This window comes from Schistocerca cancellata, chromosome 5, assembly GCF_023864275.1.
Source record: "Schistocerca cancellata isolate TAMUIC-IGC-003103 chromosome 5, iqSchCanc2.1, whole genome shotgun sequence".
Classification (NCBI taxonomy): Eukaryota; Metazoa; Arthropoda; class Insecta; order Orthoptera; family Acrididae; genus Schistocerca; species Schistocerca cancellata.
Window position 1 is genome coordinate 648,411,948 of NC_064630.1, and position 18,711 is coordinate 648,430,658.

An 18,711-nucleotide genomic window follows, 5' to 3' on the forward strand; every position below is an offset into this window, starting at 1 on the left:
GGTCCTCTGCTGCCTTCACTATTCCATATTTCACAGTTATCCATGTCTTCTATTCTTTCCACTATTTCTGTCAATGGTTGCCTAATGCTCCCTCCCATGTTAGGCACATCTCCTTGAATTTCTACCTTTCCACAATTTCTTCAGTTTTAACATACAGTTCATAATCAATAAATTATCACCAGGCATACTGCTCCAGAGGAGTGATGTGCATCCCTACAGCATCTTACCAATGAATGATACCTGCGAATGAAAACTGAAAAAAATGTAAAGTAGGTGAGATGACAGATATTATGCAGGTCTGTTGTTTTCTTTGCTTGTGACACGTCATACCGCGGGACAACACACACTGTCAAGATCGGAGAGCCATCGTAGCAACTTCGCATGAGGAAGAATGTGCTTAGGTACAAATAAACCTGTTCCATGTATCACTGACCTACTTGAGGAGGCACAGAAGCTCCAAGAAGGTATATAACTTTAATAATGTAAATGATGTTTGAAACATGACAAATAAAATGTTACATTCAGATTAGTTCGTTTTATGTAGAAACTTTCTGTTGGATGTTAATATGGAGTTTATTAATGTGAAGCAAGTCAGTATTCTATTCAAGAGTGATTAGATTGGCAGTTTGCGGATGTGGGGCTGAATTATTGTTTAAAACTAAAGGAAATTGAAACTGTGAGAAATATATGGGTACCAAGAAGAGTGAAAAAGGGAAGAAGAATGAAGCAATAAGTGATAACAACAAGATTCAAATAAAAAGAGTTCAGAAGAAGAAACCATTTTACATGAAGATGTATTGGGAAATTATGCTGTTGGCAATGGCAACCATATAAGTAATTGATTGGCAATAGAAAGTGTGCATATTAATACACACACACTGAAATACAAATATTAAGAAGAAGGGTGTTGCAAATGAGATAGAATTAACAGTCTAAAATGGTGCAGCTCACATATTGGTCTATTTTCTGGCTTGGGTGGTGATTTGATAGTTTGTGCAGGTGTTGGTCAGTTGTGTCGGTTTCGACAAATGCTGTGCCCCAGGATTTCACCATCCCTTGTGATCAGTGCATCTAGACATGGTAGTTTTTTTGTCTTTTCTACTTCCACAGTAAATTTTATGTTGGCCTGTAGGCTGTTCAAATGTCTTAGGAAGTCATTGAGCTTTTCCTTACCATGGGTCCACACAACGAATGTATCATTGAAGTACCTGTACTATACCTTAGGTTTACAAGGTGCCACGTCCTGTGCCTGTGCTTCGAAATGTACCGTGAAGAAGTTGGCCACCTACCCATGGCAATGCTTTTTAGCTGTTCGCAGAAGTTGGCTTTCCACAAGAAATAGCTCATAGTGAGACATGCATGAAATAGCATTGTCATGTTTTGCAGGGAAAATGGAACCGACGTGCTCCAGAGTCACTCAGTGGCACTTTCGTAAACAAAGAAACAACATCAAAGCTGAGAAGGATGTCATTTGGTGGAAGTTTCAGTTTCTTCAGCTTCTCCATGAAATGTCCAGAGTCCTTTATGTATGTGTCAGTCTTCCCTATATGCGGTTGGAGCACAGATGTGAAGTGTTTTGCCAGTTTATACATCGGTGAGCCAGGAGCACTAAGAATTGGTCTTAGTGGAATGTTATTTTTGTGGATCTTTGGTAATCCATACCGCCAAGGAGGTAGGGCTTCTGTGTAGTGCAGGTTCTTCTATATGTCCACTGGCAGAGAAGATGCCTAGATTAATCGATTCGTATTCCACGTTGTTGGATCTGCACTTAGTGTTTGGTACGGCATCAGAGATAATAAGTCTCCAATCTTCTGCTTATAATCTTCGGTCTTCATTACAATGGTCGCATTTCCCTTATCAGCAGGCAGTACCAATATACTATTGTCGGTATTAAGATTCTTAATAGCTTGTACCTCTTCTTTCTTTAGGTTGCAAGCTGGTGGTTTTGCTTGGTGCAGTATCCTGCCTGTTTCAGTGCGTATTTCCTCTGCTCTTTTACAAGGAAGGGTCTGTATGGCTGCTTCAGTATTAGCAGAGAACTTTATCTATGGAGGACATTACTGCTAATACTGAAGCAGCCTTAAGAAACAGAAGAGGAAATACACACCAAAATAACCAGGATACTGCGCCGAGCGAAACCAACATCTTGCAACCTGAAGAAAGAGGTGGTACAAGCTATTAAGAATCTTAATGCTGACAAGAGCATATTGGTTGTGCCTGCTGATAATGGAAATGTGACCGTCTTAATGAAGACCGCAGATTATAAGCAGAAGATCCGAGACCTATTAGATCCGACGACATACCAAAAACTAAGTGCAGATCCAACGCAGCGCACCACATGGAATATGAATTGGTTATACAGAGGAACCTCTGCAACACAGAAGCCCTATCACCTTGGCTGTAAGGATCACCAAAGATCCATAAAAATAAAGTTCCACTAAAAGCGATTATTAGTGCTCCTGGCTCATCGACACATAAACTGGCAAAACACATAGTGTCTCTGTTCCATTCACACGTGAGGAAGACTGATACAAGCATAAAGGATTCTGGACATTTCATTGTGAAGCTGAAGAAACTACAACTTGCACCAAATGACATCCTGGTTAGCTTTGACATTGTTTCTTTATTTACAAAAGTGCCTCTGAGTGACTCTCTGGAGCACATTGTCTCCATTTTCCCGCAAGACATTACAATGCTATTTCACATGGAATGGCAACTTCTACAAACAGCTGGAAGGTGTCACCATGGGAGGTCCTTTTAGTCCAGTGATGGCCAACTTCTTCATGGAACATTTCAAAGCACAGGCACATGACTTGGCACCTTGTAAACCTAAGGTGTGGTACAGATACTTCGATGATACGTTCGTTTTGTGGAGCCATGGTGAAGACGAGCTTGGTGACTTTCTAAGCCATCTGAACAGCCTCCATAACATTTACTAAGGAAGAAGAAAAGGACAAAAAACTACCATTTCTAGATGTGCTGGTCACAAGGAACAGTGAAAACCTGGGACACAGCGTGTATTGAAAATTGACACACACGGACCAACACCTGTACAAACTATCAAAATCACCACGAGAGCCAGAAAAGAGGTATGATTAATATGTTCATAATGTGAGCAAGACCAATATGTGAGCCGCAGCACCTCAGACGCGAAAAGCAACACCTGGAAAGTGTTCTGCGGAACAATGGGTACTTCACAAGTTATATTAGAAGTATAACAGAGTCAAACACTCAGCAAAGTGATACCATCAGGAAAAGAAATGTCGGGTATGGCCTTTCTGTCATACATTCGCAGAGCGACAGACAGCATCGACTGTATGCTGCACGAACATGGCATAAAGGCTATTTACAAACTGGCAAAGAAGATCAAAGAGTGTCTCAGATCAGGAAAGGACAAAAGGACCCACTTGCAATGTTGGGAATATACCGCATACCATGGACATGAGGAAAAGTTTTATGTTGGAATTACTGGACAATCAATCGACTCCACAATCACAGAACACAAGCGATGCTGCAGGTTGGGGCAGGTGGAGAAATCGTCTGTGGCAGAGCACGAGCTGTGAGAGATTGACCACATAGTAAAATTTGCCGACACAAAAGTTCTGGCTACTGACAACAGGTATTACACACGCTTGTTCAGAGAAGCTACAAAAATAAACACAAGAATAGCTTCAACTAGAAAGAAGAATGCCTCAAGGTAAAGGGGTCTTGGCTCTCAGTGCTGCAGCGAACGACCACTGCAGGTAGTAAGAGGAGAACTGCACTGGAAATGACCATGGAGAAGCCCTGTGACGTTGGCACACCAGGTACATAAAGTCTGCAGCTGCAAGCTTGGCCCCAGTCCACCATCAGCAATTGAGGGTGAAACTTTGACTATGCTGGCCACTCACGCTGGCGAAAAGTCAGAAAAATCATCACATGAACGTCAGCCAAAGAAGCAAGACAGAAGCCAACATGCAGTTTGTCAACAAGTGGCTACGAAAGCCTTAACAATTTTGAACTACAGGTTGGTTTGGGGGGGGGGAGGGAGGGGGGGCGCGGCGGCGTGTGTCTGTGCATGTGCATGTGCATGTGCATGTTCATGAGCATGTGTACGTTAATAGATAGTATCTAAAATGTGTGTGAGAGGAAGAGGGGGTGCGGGTGCTAGCTGCCATGGAGAAGTTTAATTTGGTTCAACATTCACCTCTTCTTTCGCTGTCCTCTATCCCCCCCTCCCAGTACAGTCCTCCCTGTTGTCAAGTGGCACACATAAGATCACCTGAACCAGAGAGAGCTCACTGATGTCACATTCCTACCTTGTCAGCCCTCTGCATCATGCTCCAAGCTGTCAGCCACTTTGTCTCTTATCTTCCCTGCCTCCTTTCTTCCCTCAACCACTCCACTTGATACAACTGCTCATCCCAGTATGGTTGCAGCCCCAGCTACATGGTGACTTTCACCATTGTCATTCCCCTTTGTACCTGAGTACTGATACACACAGTCAGAGAGAGGCTGTGTAACCACTGAGGTGAGGCTTGGTTCCACAGTGAGTCAGTTGTTCAGTACGTGAAATCATCATGATCAACGGTTTAGATCTGCCTCTTTGTTCCAATGGTCTCCTTGGCTAATGTCTGTGCAAGTAATCATGAACTTTGATTCTGCCTACATCAAATGGGATATAAAATGTTGTCATTTATATTCCACAAAGGACTTTCGTTATAATATTTAAAGTTTGGATTTTAATTTTTGTATAAATAACAGTTTCTGTCACTTTATCTTTATTTCTTAAGGTCTGTAACGGGTCTTGTGATAAGTTTTTATTACAATAGTTATTAACGGTTCCACTTATTGTCTTCAAGCAGCCAAGCATGTTTTACAAATCATGCTGGCTATCTGCAATTTTAAACTTTGTTTTATACCTGGTGTACTGCGAGCGGTGTTTCTAAAGAAGTTTCCTGATATTGTTTGTAAATTAAACAAGACCTCTGCCATATTTAATTGTTCTGTTATACACACATTTTTCTGGTCATTAATAGTCTATTCACTTGAACTTTAGACATAGTTTTATATGAACATTTCCTGAAGTAAATTACCAAAAATAAAAGTAAAATGGAAGAGATACTGGATAAAGATTAATTTTACTTCAGAAAAGACATTTGTATTAGATAACTAATTTTTTCCTTGCTCTGAGTAACTAATGGCAGAGTAAAGGAAAACCAGGATAACTTTAAGCCATGGTGCATACACAAGTCTTTCAGATTCTAAAAAGGAATAAGACGCTCAAATATGAATAATAAGTTGAGTAAACTAAGATGCATACAAGAACTAAGTGGAGGAAATATATCTGGAAAAATTGAAGTCGAATTCCTGTTAAGAAGCATGTAAGGTAAGTTAACAATGTATTTTCACCATTGCGCAACATATTGTGTCCAAGAAGCAATGGCTAAAGTTAAAAACATGGCATGAAAATGATATCCAGACTACAGAAAATCTGCATAAAGACACTAGAAGCTTTTGAAATAATCTATAACAGAACAAAGTCAAAAACTGAGTGTACAGATTAAGCCTGATACAAAGAGGTACAAAGATAATAGCTGAGGAAAAATATGGTTCAAATGGCTCTGAGCACTATGGGACTTAACATATGTGGTCATCAGTCCCCTAGAACTTAGAACTACTTAAACCTAACTAACCTAAGCACATCACACACATCCATGCCCGAGACAGGATTCAAACCTGCGACCGTAGCAGTCGCGCGGTTCCAGACTGCGCGCCTAGAACCGCTAGACCACCGCGGCCGGCAATAGCTGAGGAAAAAAGTTTACAGAATACCTTTATCCACTAGCATCTGTGTAAATGTGATCATGGTTGACTGTGGTATGGTGCGGGTAGTTCCATATTTCCAGGAATGGGATCCATGCCAGATTTATCTAACACAGGACACTGAGAATAATTGGAAGAAAGTAGCGTGGATGGGCACTGATTTGTTCACACCATGCAGGAATGTATCAATATGAAATTGTAGGAATGGCTAATAACTGAAAATCATGTTTGGATACAGCCATCAGCAACATTCACACTCATACTAGGAAGTAATGTAACAGAATGTATTCCCTACAAGCTAGAAAGACAATAAAAATAAGTTATTTCCATGGAAGTCTCTTCAGATAAAAAATTTTCAGCATACCTACTGCCACTATCTGGGCTGAAGCTCCGTATGAGATCAACTGGTTTGTATTCCTGTCCACTAGAACTCAGGAGGTAGAACAGTGCTGTGAAGAAAACTATCTAAAATTAAAAGAATATGTCATCAGTATTCATTCCCTAAATTACAGCTTTAAACTTAATGTTTCAAAAAAATATATTTAATCTCTTTGTGGATACAAAACTGTTATCAAATGAAGAACAGCTAAAACTAATCCTCACTGAATAAATACTAAACAGCTCTCAAGAAACCACTAAAGTTAGGAAAAATTGTATTAACAGCATGTATTTTTCCATCAAAAAAGGAAAATTATATTACACTAAATCTAGTGAGCACAAATGAGCAACAGAAAAATTGTTCATACCTTAAATATAGGTGAATCTAGAAATTGTTACAGGAATATTCCACATCTAACAGGTCTTATACAGTATATGAACACTAAAGTAAAATTCTTCCACGTTGGGGCGGCTGCCTGTTTGTATTACAATGCGACTGTCCCGGAAAATGGAAACCAGTGCCAGTTGCAGTTTGCCTAACAGCCTCCAGGGGCAACAAGGATTTGATTTTCAATATTCTTTATAACATCAATGGAATTTGAACTTTTAAAATGCTGTCTTAGTCTACTCATTAAGAGGTATACTCTTATATTAAAAGTTGAACACACAAAGGTAAGTATTACAGTTAGAAACTTCGTTTTTGTCTTGAGGCAGCATAACTGATGGTGCGCAAATAACGGAATTTTACTCATCCAGTATCTGAGAATGAGAACATTTAGCAACTGCCAATAAACTTTACAGATAATTTAAAACCTTTACAAAACTTCAGCATCAGACATGGCATTTTAATTTACCACTTCTTTACTACTGACTACTGGCAACACAATTTTCCACACAGTCGTAGTAAAGAAATAGACGGTATCCACATATAACACTGAATGCATTTCCAAGATTATATCATTGTACAACACTGACATCATAGACATTTATATGCATGAAGAACTAGCTCCTGATCAAAACAACACACAGTAAAACTTCATCAGGCATGATGTTTTAATTTATTACTTACACTTTGAGGCAATCACTGAATGTATCTGCGAAATTATATTATTGTACATCACACAGTTCTGATGATGTGATGTCATAAACATTGAGATGCACAACAAAACTTACTTTTGGTTAAAATGGAGCACAAATTACACAGATTATATTCATCCAGTATTTCACAACGAGAGCAGTTAGCGACTTCCAACAAAGTTTAAGCATAATTTCAAACCTTTACTGAATTTCTTCTTGTTTACATACTTAACATCAAATATTTAACATATTTACTCATCTGTAAAGTAATCTGAGGTTTGAAGCTGTTTTATGCAGAGGTGTTTGATTCTTTCAAGAACTGGTATTATGCTTATATGCTTATATCATAAAGCACAACAGGGAGGAGGAGGAAGAGGAGGGGGAAGAGGAGCAAACTTAAAATTGATGTCCCTAGTTGATATAGTGTTTGCTCAGTTGGTAAAGAGTTGGGAAAGGAATCGGTTGTTGTCCTCCTTAAATAATAGCATAACCATCAAAACCTGTATGTTGATATGGGACAGGTATTACATGTTGGTTCATTTTAAATATTGCCACATCGCAACCATGATAAAGTCCAAGTTGGAAAGGTGGGTCATCAATAAAGTACAATACTTAGCACTAAAAGCAAGTTTATTACGAACACCAAAGTAGAGCCAGAACAGAACTGAACTCCTGGACAAAGAGTCCTGTTATTTATACAAGCATCAAATATTCCAGAATATACAAACACTACAAACACAAGAAATTTTGAGAACCTTCCAAAACAGATAAATGTTAAATGGAAAACAATTACTGATGGTCAGAACTGAAGGGGCAACCTGACCCATAGCTCTAACCACGATGCCACACTGTATCCAGCACAGCTCACATTATTGCTCCCTTTCTACATCTACATCTACATATATACTCCGCAAGCCACCTGACAGTGTGTGGCGGAGGATACCTTGAGTACCTCTATCGGTTCTCCCTTCTATTCCAGTCTCCTATTGTTTGTGGAAAGAAAAAGTGACCCCCCCATTTCAGAAGTTCTCATTGGAGCTGACTACATCACTCTGGATCTATACCTGGGCATGTGAAATCAAACAATAAGAAATATATTTGTTCTTGACAACCTGGAAATTTGTAATTTTTTGTCATTTTATTCTATCTAAAAAAGATGACAAAATCCATAATTACAGATTTTTTGGACATTTCATTTTTGAGTTTTCCAATACTGTAAGATTTTTGTAAACCTTAAAATGGCAATATTTTGAAAACTATTTGACATACAGACCTGAAGTTTATACCATTTTATTCAGTTTAATATTACATGCTTTAAAAACATGTGCTACTTTATCAAATGCATTAAAATACTAAATGTTCTCAAACAAAACTTTTTTAGTTTTTGAAACTTTCAAAATACGATTTTTTTATTGGGGGGGGGGGGGGTGTTTATGTTAGTTGTTCTACTTGTTAACATGTGTGTCACATTTCATAGTGGTATTCCAAGTGGAACGTATAGAAATAAATTTTATTTCACTGCAATTCACACTGCCAATTGTACCTCAACTGTACATGGTTTGCCAGCTGGTTCATAAAACTATAGTTAAAAAGAAATTATTGAGTACTAATTAAGCATACTTTGGTTTGTCATTTTCAAATTGTACCAGACCATATCATACAACATTTAACATAAATATATAATGGATATTATGCCTTTTCCATTTTATGTAACTTTTAATGTACTTTTAGTTCACATTTATGGAACACCATGAAAATATGCACTGCCAACCTGAAATAAAAGAAAAACCTTAATTCATATTGACAGTATTCACTTCAGTAGAGATGAGCTGTTGAGATAAAATTGCCAAAGCACTGGTGAGGGAAAGAGAAGTCTTGGCGCATGCATGTAACTCATTAAGCACACTTGCTCAGTGGCTCAAGTGACAGAAAAGTATCAGTCTGATGATTTAAAATGCTTAACTCCCCGATAAAATGCTGAAAGGCTCTTTTTAGAATATGAGAAGTATCAAGCAAAGCCTTTGAAGTGGAATATTGTACTTGTATTCAATCATCTGTTTTTCAGTGTTTTGTTGGATAATTAAGCATTTTAAATCATGAAACTAACAAACTTTTTCCACTTTGGCACTTGAGGATGTTAATGTGGAATGAAACCAGTTGCTCAATAAATGCACCTAAAATAAAAGTTGAGACGGTTTTCTTTACATTCATATTGATCAGTTGCGAAAGCACAACATGATCAAATTTAAATTTCCTTCCAATTGTTTCAGTTGGGTAAAGAATATACGCCATCAGTAACTTTTTCTATATGAGATATGATGAGCATAAGGCACAAAAAAGGAGCTTGGCAAAAAGATTTTATGAAGGCACTGCAGTCACACTGACTGAGAAGTATTCCTATGAGCAAAGCTAAAAGTTAAGAAAAATTGTTTCCGATTTAAAAAATTTTTTCATGTTCATAACATTCATGTGAGTCCAGCAGCAGATGGATTACAGGACTTGTTGCTTCAGCTTTTGATAACAAATGGTGGATGGTTTGTGTGTTATCAAGAGATAAAAAAAGGAGAAGTAAACCATTTATTAAAATCAACAAAAACAATCAATTTTTGAAAATATAATGTAATTGGAAGGATACAAAATTAACTCACCAAGCATCATCATTGAACATATATATAAAGCTATTAAAAGTCTGCAAGCTTTCAGAGCCAAAGACTCTGGCAGACGGGCTGAAGGAGAAGGACGAGGGATGACGGAAAAGGGCTGACGAGGTTTAGGAAAAGTCACCCACAATCCCATGTCAGGGAAGACTTAACGGACAGGATGAGAAGGAAAGAGTGATTGTTGGGGACAGCACCAGACAAGATTGCAGTCACCAACAATGAGTCTTTCCTTCTCATTCTGTCCAATAATTCTCCCCTGACCTGGGTTTCTGGCCAACTCTTCCAAAGTCTACCCCTTTTCCTAAACCTCACCACATTTTCCTTTGACCCTCTTCCTTCCCCTTCAGCTCTTCTGCCAGGAGAAGGAGTCACTGCCTCCAAAAACTTGTAAACTTTAGTACCTGCATATGTGTGTTCTCCTGGTGCTGCTTGGTGAGTAGATTTTTTATCTATCCAATTACATTATAAAGCATTTATTTATACATCCTTGTGCTCCAATTCTTTCTTTTTCATAATCAAGCAGACAAAATAAACTGACTGTACTAAAAAGAATTTCAGACTTTGTAAATTAAATCCCACAACTGCCACAGGAAGAACATTCTGTCTTTCTTGTTGAAGATGACTAAAAAATTTCTCACTTCATGACACCCAAGTAACAAACTGTCAAATAACGACAACACTGTTTAATTAATTATACTGATTAATATTAATGTATTTTAAAGTATAATTATTTAAATTATTCAGAGTCTGTTCTGAGTACACGCTGTATAGTGTGTGTTAAAATATTTTCTCAGTTAAAATCAAACAATGGAAAACTGAAACATCATGAAAAGAACAGTTGCTTCTCACCATGCAACGCACATGCTGAGTCGCAAATAGGCACAACAAAAAGGCCTTCATCAGAATTACACACACACACACACACACACACACACACACACACACACACACACACACGTGCATGTGTGCAAATGCAACTAACACACGACCCCAGTCTCTGCCAGTCTTTTTGGTGTGTCTATCTGTGACTCAGTATCTCTGTTATATGGTGAGTACCAACTATCTTTTTTATAATATTCTCATTATTTTCACAGTTAATATGAAAAACCCAAATTTGAATTCATATTCAAGTGTGTAAGTCTAATAACGTAATACACTGATTGTCACCAAATAAAAAATAATAAAGATTTGACAGCCTTTTTGATTTTTGATATTTAAGGTTTGTATTATAACTTATGTCCAAAGTCCCACAGACTACACACTAGTTGCTGCGTTTACCAGTAAAATAAAATGTATTCTAATATGTTTCCACTGGAATACTACAACAAAACTTGGCACACACATTAACAAATAATTCATGACTAATGTAAATTTTTCAATTAAAACAAAAAAATTCCAGTTCCAACACTTCAAAAATTAAAAAAAAAATTGTTTGGGAAAATTCAGCATCATTATGAATACCATCAAGCAGCATCCACTTTTAAAGCTTATAAGAAACTGAATAAAGTGGTGTAAATTTTAGATCTGAAAATCAAATAGTTTTGGAGGCAAGGTGATTTTATGGTTTCAAAATGTAACAAAAACTGCATATTTAATGAAGTTTTAAAAATTAATGACTCAAAATTGAAGTGTCCAAAAAATTTTAATTTGGGATTTTTTATGCAAACAATTACTACTATAAATGAACAAAAACTTAGCAAAATCTGTGATGTCAAGAACCAGATCACTGGATGATTTCACGTGGACTGAATGACCCAGCTTGTCAGTGGTCCCCTGTATGGCAGCATCTGCATATCTTCATGTTCTGGTCACGTTGTCACATCCTCTTCACTATGACGAGCTTCAGAGGTTTCCTGAATGCTTCAGGACCATAGGAGGACACCATAGAGATGACATGCACAATGTCTGCATTTTTATCTTCTTGATAAAGGAACATAATACTCAACTTTATTTGTGATATCCAACAAGCGATAAAGGATGTGATTGGGGGGGGGGGGGGGGGGGGGGGGAGGTCCAGGATCCGTATGCAAGATGACCATCCTGCTTCTTCGGTCCTAATGTTGAAATGTTTCACATAGTCATCCAAAGCATCGAATGTATATCCACTGTCATTCCAGCCTCATCACCATGAAGCAAAAAGAATAGTGTGAAATTTGAAGTGTCTCTCTTCTCTGGGTTGGAAGTGAATGTTACAATGGGCAGAATTGTATTCCAATATCTCTTTTTAACAGAAACATACACTGAGAGCATATCTGCCAACATCTTATGAAATCATCCACATGTGGATGGCAGGCACTTGTGACATTGCAATAATAAACTCCCTCTTATACTAGTCTCAACTGGAAGACTTTTCTATGATAAGAGATCATTACAGGGACTGTTCTGTGCTTCATAATGATGTCTTCTACAAGACACCTCACAATCCTCAGATCTACTGTAGTCAGCACAGCTTTGGTGACAGCGTAACATTCAGGTAGTCAGTGCAGATTGATTCCCATTTGTCAACTTTGCACATTTCCCCAAGACTTCGATTCCAATTCTGGTGGACTGGTGCTGCTGTAGACAAATTTAGTACTAGACGTGCTGGAGGTAACTGCAGCACTTGCTCCCGTCTGTGGCATTCCTTACAATGGCTCGACTCATATAGTGGCCAGTGGCCAGCAAAACATGTGTCTGATTCTGTTTAGAGTCTTCATGGACCCCAGGTGACCAGATATTCGTGCATTATGGAAAAACTGTAGACTAGCTCACTGTAGATGAGCTGGATGATACGCAAGCATTTCTGCCCCAACAGATTGTAGCTCCTCACAAAATCTACACCTACATCTACATAGGTACTCCACAAGCCACACCTATGGTGCGTGGCAGAGGGTACCCTGTACCACTATTAGTCATTTGCTTTCCTCTTCCACTCCCAAATAGAGCAAGAGAAAAACAACTGTATCTAGGCATCCATATGAGCCCTCATTTCTCGAATCTTATCTTTGTGGTCCTTACACGCAATGCATGTTGACAGCAATAGAATCGTTCAGCAGTTCTCATCCTCTAAATTTTCTCAATAGTGTTCCCCAAAAAAGATCATCATCTTCCCTCTAGGGATTCCTATTTGAGTACCCAAAGTGTCTCTGCAACACTTATACATTGTTGGAACCAACCGGTAACAAATCTATCGGCTCACCTCTGAACTGCTTCAATGTCTTCCTTCAATCTGACCTGGTACAGATCCCATCAAGAATGGGTCACACCAGTGTCCTATATGCAGTATCTTTTATAGGTGAACCACTCTTTGCTAAAATTCTCTAAAAAAACTGAAGTCAACCATTCACCATCCCTACCACAGTTCTCACATGCTCGTTCCATTTCATATTGCTTTGCAATGTTGTGCCCACATATTTAAACAAGTGGACTGTGTCAAGCAGGACACTACAAATGCTGTATCTCAACATTAAAGTTTGTTCTTCTTCCTCATCCTCATTAACTTAAATTTTTCCACATTTAGAGCTAGCTGCCACTCATCATGCCAACCAGAAATTTTGTCTAAGCCGTCTCACGTCTTCCTACAGTCACTTAACTTTGACACATTACAGTACACTACAGCATCATCAGCAAACAACTGCAGACTGCTGCACACCCTCTACATCAAGTCATTTATATTCCCTTCATTAATTGGAATTCTCCATTGGTTTGTTCCCCATTCTTTGAGGGTTCTATAGTTTTCAGCACTGATGGACCTTTCCTCTGCTGAGCAGCAACACCATATCATGCAGCAATGACAGATTTCATCCTTGCTGCTGTGTTTCACCACAGGATTCCCTGAAAGGCAATCAGCATCTTTGTGTTTCAATCTGTTTTTGTATATGACTGTAACAATGTATTTTGGTCCACCACAACAGTGAGTGGTTTGCCAAAAAAATACAAGCAGAACTTGTTGATGGCTCAAACAACTGCAAAAGGCACACTTTCTAGGTTGCAGAGAACTTTCTCTCTGACTTCAGTATAGTATTGTGGAAGCATAAGCTATCACCTTTCAGCATCTTCCTGGAGCTGTACTAGAACAGTACCTAATCCCACAACCACTAGAATCAGTATGAAGTTCTATCTCAGCATTCTCATCATACAATTCTAAAAATGGATGTTAGTGCCTCCTTAAGGACAGGGAAGGGTCCTTCTTGCACCTCATCCCAGGAAAATGTGGCAGGCCCCTGCAGTAATTGTGTCTTGGTACAAAAGTCCTTTATGAATCGCTGGTAGTACAAGCCCATTCCAAGAAAACTTTTTACATCACAGAAGTGCCAAGAGTCGGAAAATGTATGACTACTCTTATTTTCTTTGGATCTGGACATACTCCATCAAGATTCACAACATAGCTCAAGATTTTTATTTCTTGGGCAGAGAGGGAACACTTTTTCAGAATCTGAACATGCTTCAATATGATCGTCAAACGGCTTAGATGTTTTTCAAATGTCTTAAAAAAGTGACATTGTCATCCAGATATGAATTTAAGGTGTTCAAACAGATTGTCTAGCACATGTTCGAAGGTGGCTGGAGCATTACATATAACAAATGGCATGACTCTGAACCCCCAGAATCCATCAGGGGTTATGAAGGGGGTCTTTTCCTGATCAGCCTCATCAACCTTGATTTGCCGGTAGTCCGTTTCCATGTTTGCAGCTGAGAAACTCTTTGCTCCTTTCAAGAAGTCTTGGGTGTCATCAACGTACGGCATTAGGTAGACAACTTTCTTTGTGATTTGGTTCAGTCATCGGTAGTTAATGCAGAAACACCATGTACTGTCCTCTTTCATCAGGACCACAAGAGAGGACAAAGGATGTTCTGAAGATTCAGTGAAGTTATCTTGCAGTATCTTCTCCACTCCCATGGGCTGTCCATTGTTCAGCTGATGATACCCCATACAAGTGCTGGCTAACTGGTGGATGATTGCCAGAGATGATACAGTGTTCTACTGTGGACCAATTGGTCTACCTTTCTCCACTCTGGATATGAAAGTATCCGAAAATTGGCGCAGAATGGCTGGAACTGACCAATGTTGTTTCTTGGTCATGCCAGATCATATTGATAGTTCAACAGCAGCTTCCTTCCCTACGTTGTCTGCAATGGTACCTCAGCACCTTCTTCTACATAGAAGGCATTAGGGGAGATGGAAGGCAAATGGGCTAAGAAAATCGATTTTTAGATTTTTGTGTATTTGAAATTCCCACTATTTCCTGCGTAAAACAGTTTTTGTTTCCTATCAATACGATAATTTTTTCGTGAGTTATGATAGTTTTCCTGATGCTCTATGCATTCTGGCATTTAAATGCCATGCCTTCTTTCTTGCACCATGCAGAGATAATGCACAGGTGTCTTTTATTCCTTGTACATTATTTGCTGCTTTTACTCTAAATTAGAATGCATTGGTCATGTTCAGAAGGTAATGGGGTTCAGGTTGAAAAATTATTAACAGAAAAGTAAAAAATAGTACTGGAAGTTGGTGAGAAGATAGGTGATAAAGGTTGCCTGACGTACTGAAACAGATAGATTATAGAATTATTATGGCTTGGCCATAAGAAGAAACGTTGGGAATTTAGAAAACATGAAAAAAGCTGTGCGGGCTGTCTTTTTCCATAAGCTTTCCACAAAGGGAAATCCTCAGTACTGTCTTTGCCCGAATGATCCTGACACTTGGTGCAAGTGCAGAAGTGCAACACATGACCACAAATGTTCTTTAACTACAGTAGTAATGAAAGAAATTAAACCTGTATTTAGAGTTCTTTGTAAAGATACTTTGTTGAAGAAATGTCTCCATGGGAAAACGCAAAACTTAAATGAATGTATGAATTCTGTCATTTGGGCCCAGTTACCGAAAACTGTGTCTGTTCAGATTACAACCCTTAAATTTTGTGTTTATGATGCTATTTTATGCTTTAATGATGGCGTAACAAGAAAACTGGATATTTTGGAAGTATTGGGCATAAAATCTAGTAGAAATACTACAAAATCCTTGGTGCAAATAATTAAAGAGATAATCTGCAAAGCAGAAATTGCTAATTTAAAATGCACAAAAGAAGCTAGACAGAAAAGAAGAGGGACCAAGAGAAGAAAAGAGGATCAGTATGATTCAGATGATGCTGAATATGGCGTAGGAAAATATTAATAGTAAGTAATTCTCATCAATAACTATACTACAATTGCAATACTAAACTTTAAATTGATTTTTCTTGAAATTACATTTTTTTGACTTTTAGATACCATTATTTTCTAAACAAAGATGAAATTCGGTCAATCTGTACTCAGGATGATAATAAGTTATTACAAGTAAATTGAGAACCAGTAACTCAACAGAAAGTGCTTTATAATAATTAAACGATGGAAAATATAGGCTGTAATGTGTGTATGAGTTGCGTTTGCGTGAGAGAGAGAGAGAGAGAGAGAGAGAGAGAGAGAGAGTGAGTGTCTGTGTGTACACGTATGTCTATCTATTGTTGGCAAAGGCCTTAATGGCCGAAAACTAATTGTGACAGTCTTTTTGTTGTGCCTATCTGTGACTCAGCATCACTGCTATATGGTGCGTAGCAACTTAATAATAATTAATGTACTTTAAAAAAAAGTGAAATTTAATTACTGAAAGAATAAAAAAATTATTCAACTCCATAAGAGGTCTTTTGTTCATTTTACTTGTAAATGCAGGCATTTATGTTATACTCATTCAGTAAAAATTTCACTGTTTCAACTCTTATACTCCTTTTGGAAAGTGTACCTATTCAAAGGGTGAAATAGCATTGGCAGAGTAGGGATAAAAATAGCTTTCTATCTCCCCTTAAACTGCCCTTCCTGGACTGGTTCAGCTACCCCTATGCAGATACTTTTAGCGATCAACTGTGGCTCCTCGTGACACTTAGTGACCCAAAGTTCTCTTTGTCCACCTAAACTGCTTATGATTGTCACTGCCTTGCAGATTTTTTTGTGAGCCTGAGTAGATTTCTGCAAATGACAAAAGCTTCACAGTTCAACAAGAATCTAAGTTGATGACTGGAATTTGTTTAATTGATGAGGATGATATAATAATGTCTTCAATGGTAAGCAACTGTCCAGAGCGATCTTGTTATGTGTGCTTGTTGGCATAGTTTTGTTAATCTTGAGTTCTGATCTTCCATGGACTATGACTACTTGTAATGCTTTCAAGAAGTTCCACCCAAAAAGAACATTATAACTAAATTCTGATAAAATGGTAAGTTCAAAGGGATATGTTCCATTAGAGATAGTTATTCTTGAAATTCATGCTCTGGACAACTTCCCATTTGTGATTTTCAACACAACTGCTTTCGTATCATGGAACATTGTGTTCTTTAGCTGGTGACGAAAAGCATTCGACATTACAGAAAGAAAGACCCCTGTATTAACTAGCAATGTTGTCAATGAGATTTCTGGACATTTTTCTGACTGTCATCATGGAATATTTTCATCAGTGGCAGCCACTTACACAGATAGTCATTGCACTTAGTCTTCCTGAAATTGGTAGCCAGGTGAGCAGCTGGTACCCATGTACAGTGACAGGGAATGGCTACAGTGTGTTGGGAAGTGACCTTGTAAAGGATATAGTATTGGCTTCATCACACAGATTGACTAAATTATCTGCAATTCACTGATGTGAACTGAACTGTTATAATGGTTGATGCCAGGCAGCACATTAGTTGTGAAAAAACTCATCTTTCTATACAGTAGAATACAATGCGATCAGGGTGTAAAAAGTGGAAACATGCTTCTATCCTCCAAATGCTTTTTCTTCAGGGGGCATTATATTTGGTGGGGTAGGGGGCTGTTAGTTGTGCCTGTGTTGGGTTGTCATTTGACAGCTACAGCAGAAGTCCATTTTGGCTAAGTCAGTTCTTTCTGGTGTGTTCGTCTGGTGGCAGAGATTGGTTCTAAAAACTAATACACCTCTTATCCAACATTCTGAATCATCTACTGCCATTTGGGTCAACATTTATGGCTGTTATGTCTTGCTTAATCAGTCTGACAATACTGGCTACCATAAACTGCTGTATCTCTTCTCTTACAATCTGGAGTATGAGAGAGACGATGTCATGGCCTTCATCCACAACTGCAACACCCTACACATTGTTACTGAGCTTTTAAACATAACACAGAGGCAGAGTTTGTTACTGCTAAATTTAATGATGAGAACATTATTGAGGGAATTATTTGTTCTGCAACAGAGTGTATTCTGTTGTGAAATTTCCTGATAGTAAATGTGTGCAATCTTTTAATACAAAGAAACTTGGGGAGGGGAGGGGATGGGAGAGGGGGAGGGGGGGGATGAGGAGGAGGGCACACTCTTCTGAACTAGGTCTACTAACAATGACAATATCTAACGCTATAGCCAGCTAGAATTACAACTCCAAAGTGAAATAAAGGGGTCCATCCATGACTGTATCTTGCACATGAACTGCTAATAGATGTAGTGCAATTCTTCCTCAGAACTAACAGTAACTCCATCAGGACAAGCAATTGGCAATTTTCTGCATCTTTAAAGAAAGAAAGACGGAGCATATTGCATTTTGTAGCAGCTATTATCTTTCGTCATGCTACTCTTGTTGTAATGCTATAAACAAAACAATAGTGCAGCCACAAAAAACAAGAGTGCATTTGTTCACAGTCAAATAAACAACAAATATATGAACAGTACATTAAGCAGTAGAAAACAGTCTGAGAACAAGTGTCTGCTGCACTGTCCTTATATCAAGGGGACCTCTGCTAGATGGCGTGGTGGTTGTAGTGTTGTACCATGTGC

At 38.4% G+C, this 18,711-nt stretch overlaps 1 protein-coding gene across 2 annotated transcripts in view; it reads right to left on the reverse strand.

The window, feature by feature from the left end:
- Window positions 1–18,711, reverse strand: part of LOC126187677 (transmembrane protein 245) — a 246,221-nt gene that overhangs the window by 55,442 nt on the left and 172,068 nt on the right. For both annotated transcript variants that reach the window (XR_007537772.1, XM_049928911.1), the window contains exon 10: window positions 6,170–6,270. Coding sequence is in view for 1 of the 2 variants with exons in the window: in XM_049928911.1 (XP_049784868.1) it covers window positions 6,170–6,270 (101 nt within the window). In the remaining variant the exon portion in view is untranslated. The remainder of the gene's footprint in view (window positions 1–6,169; window positions 6,271–18,711) is intronic.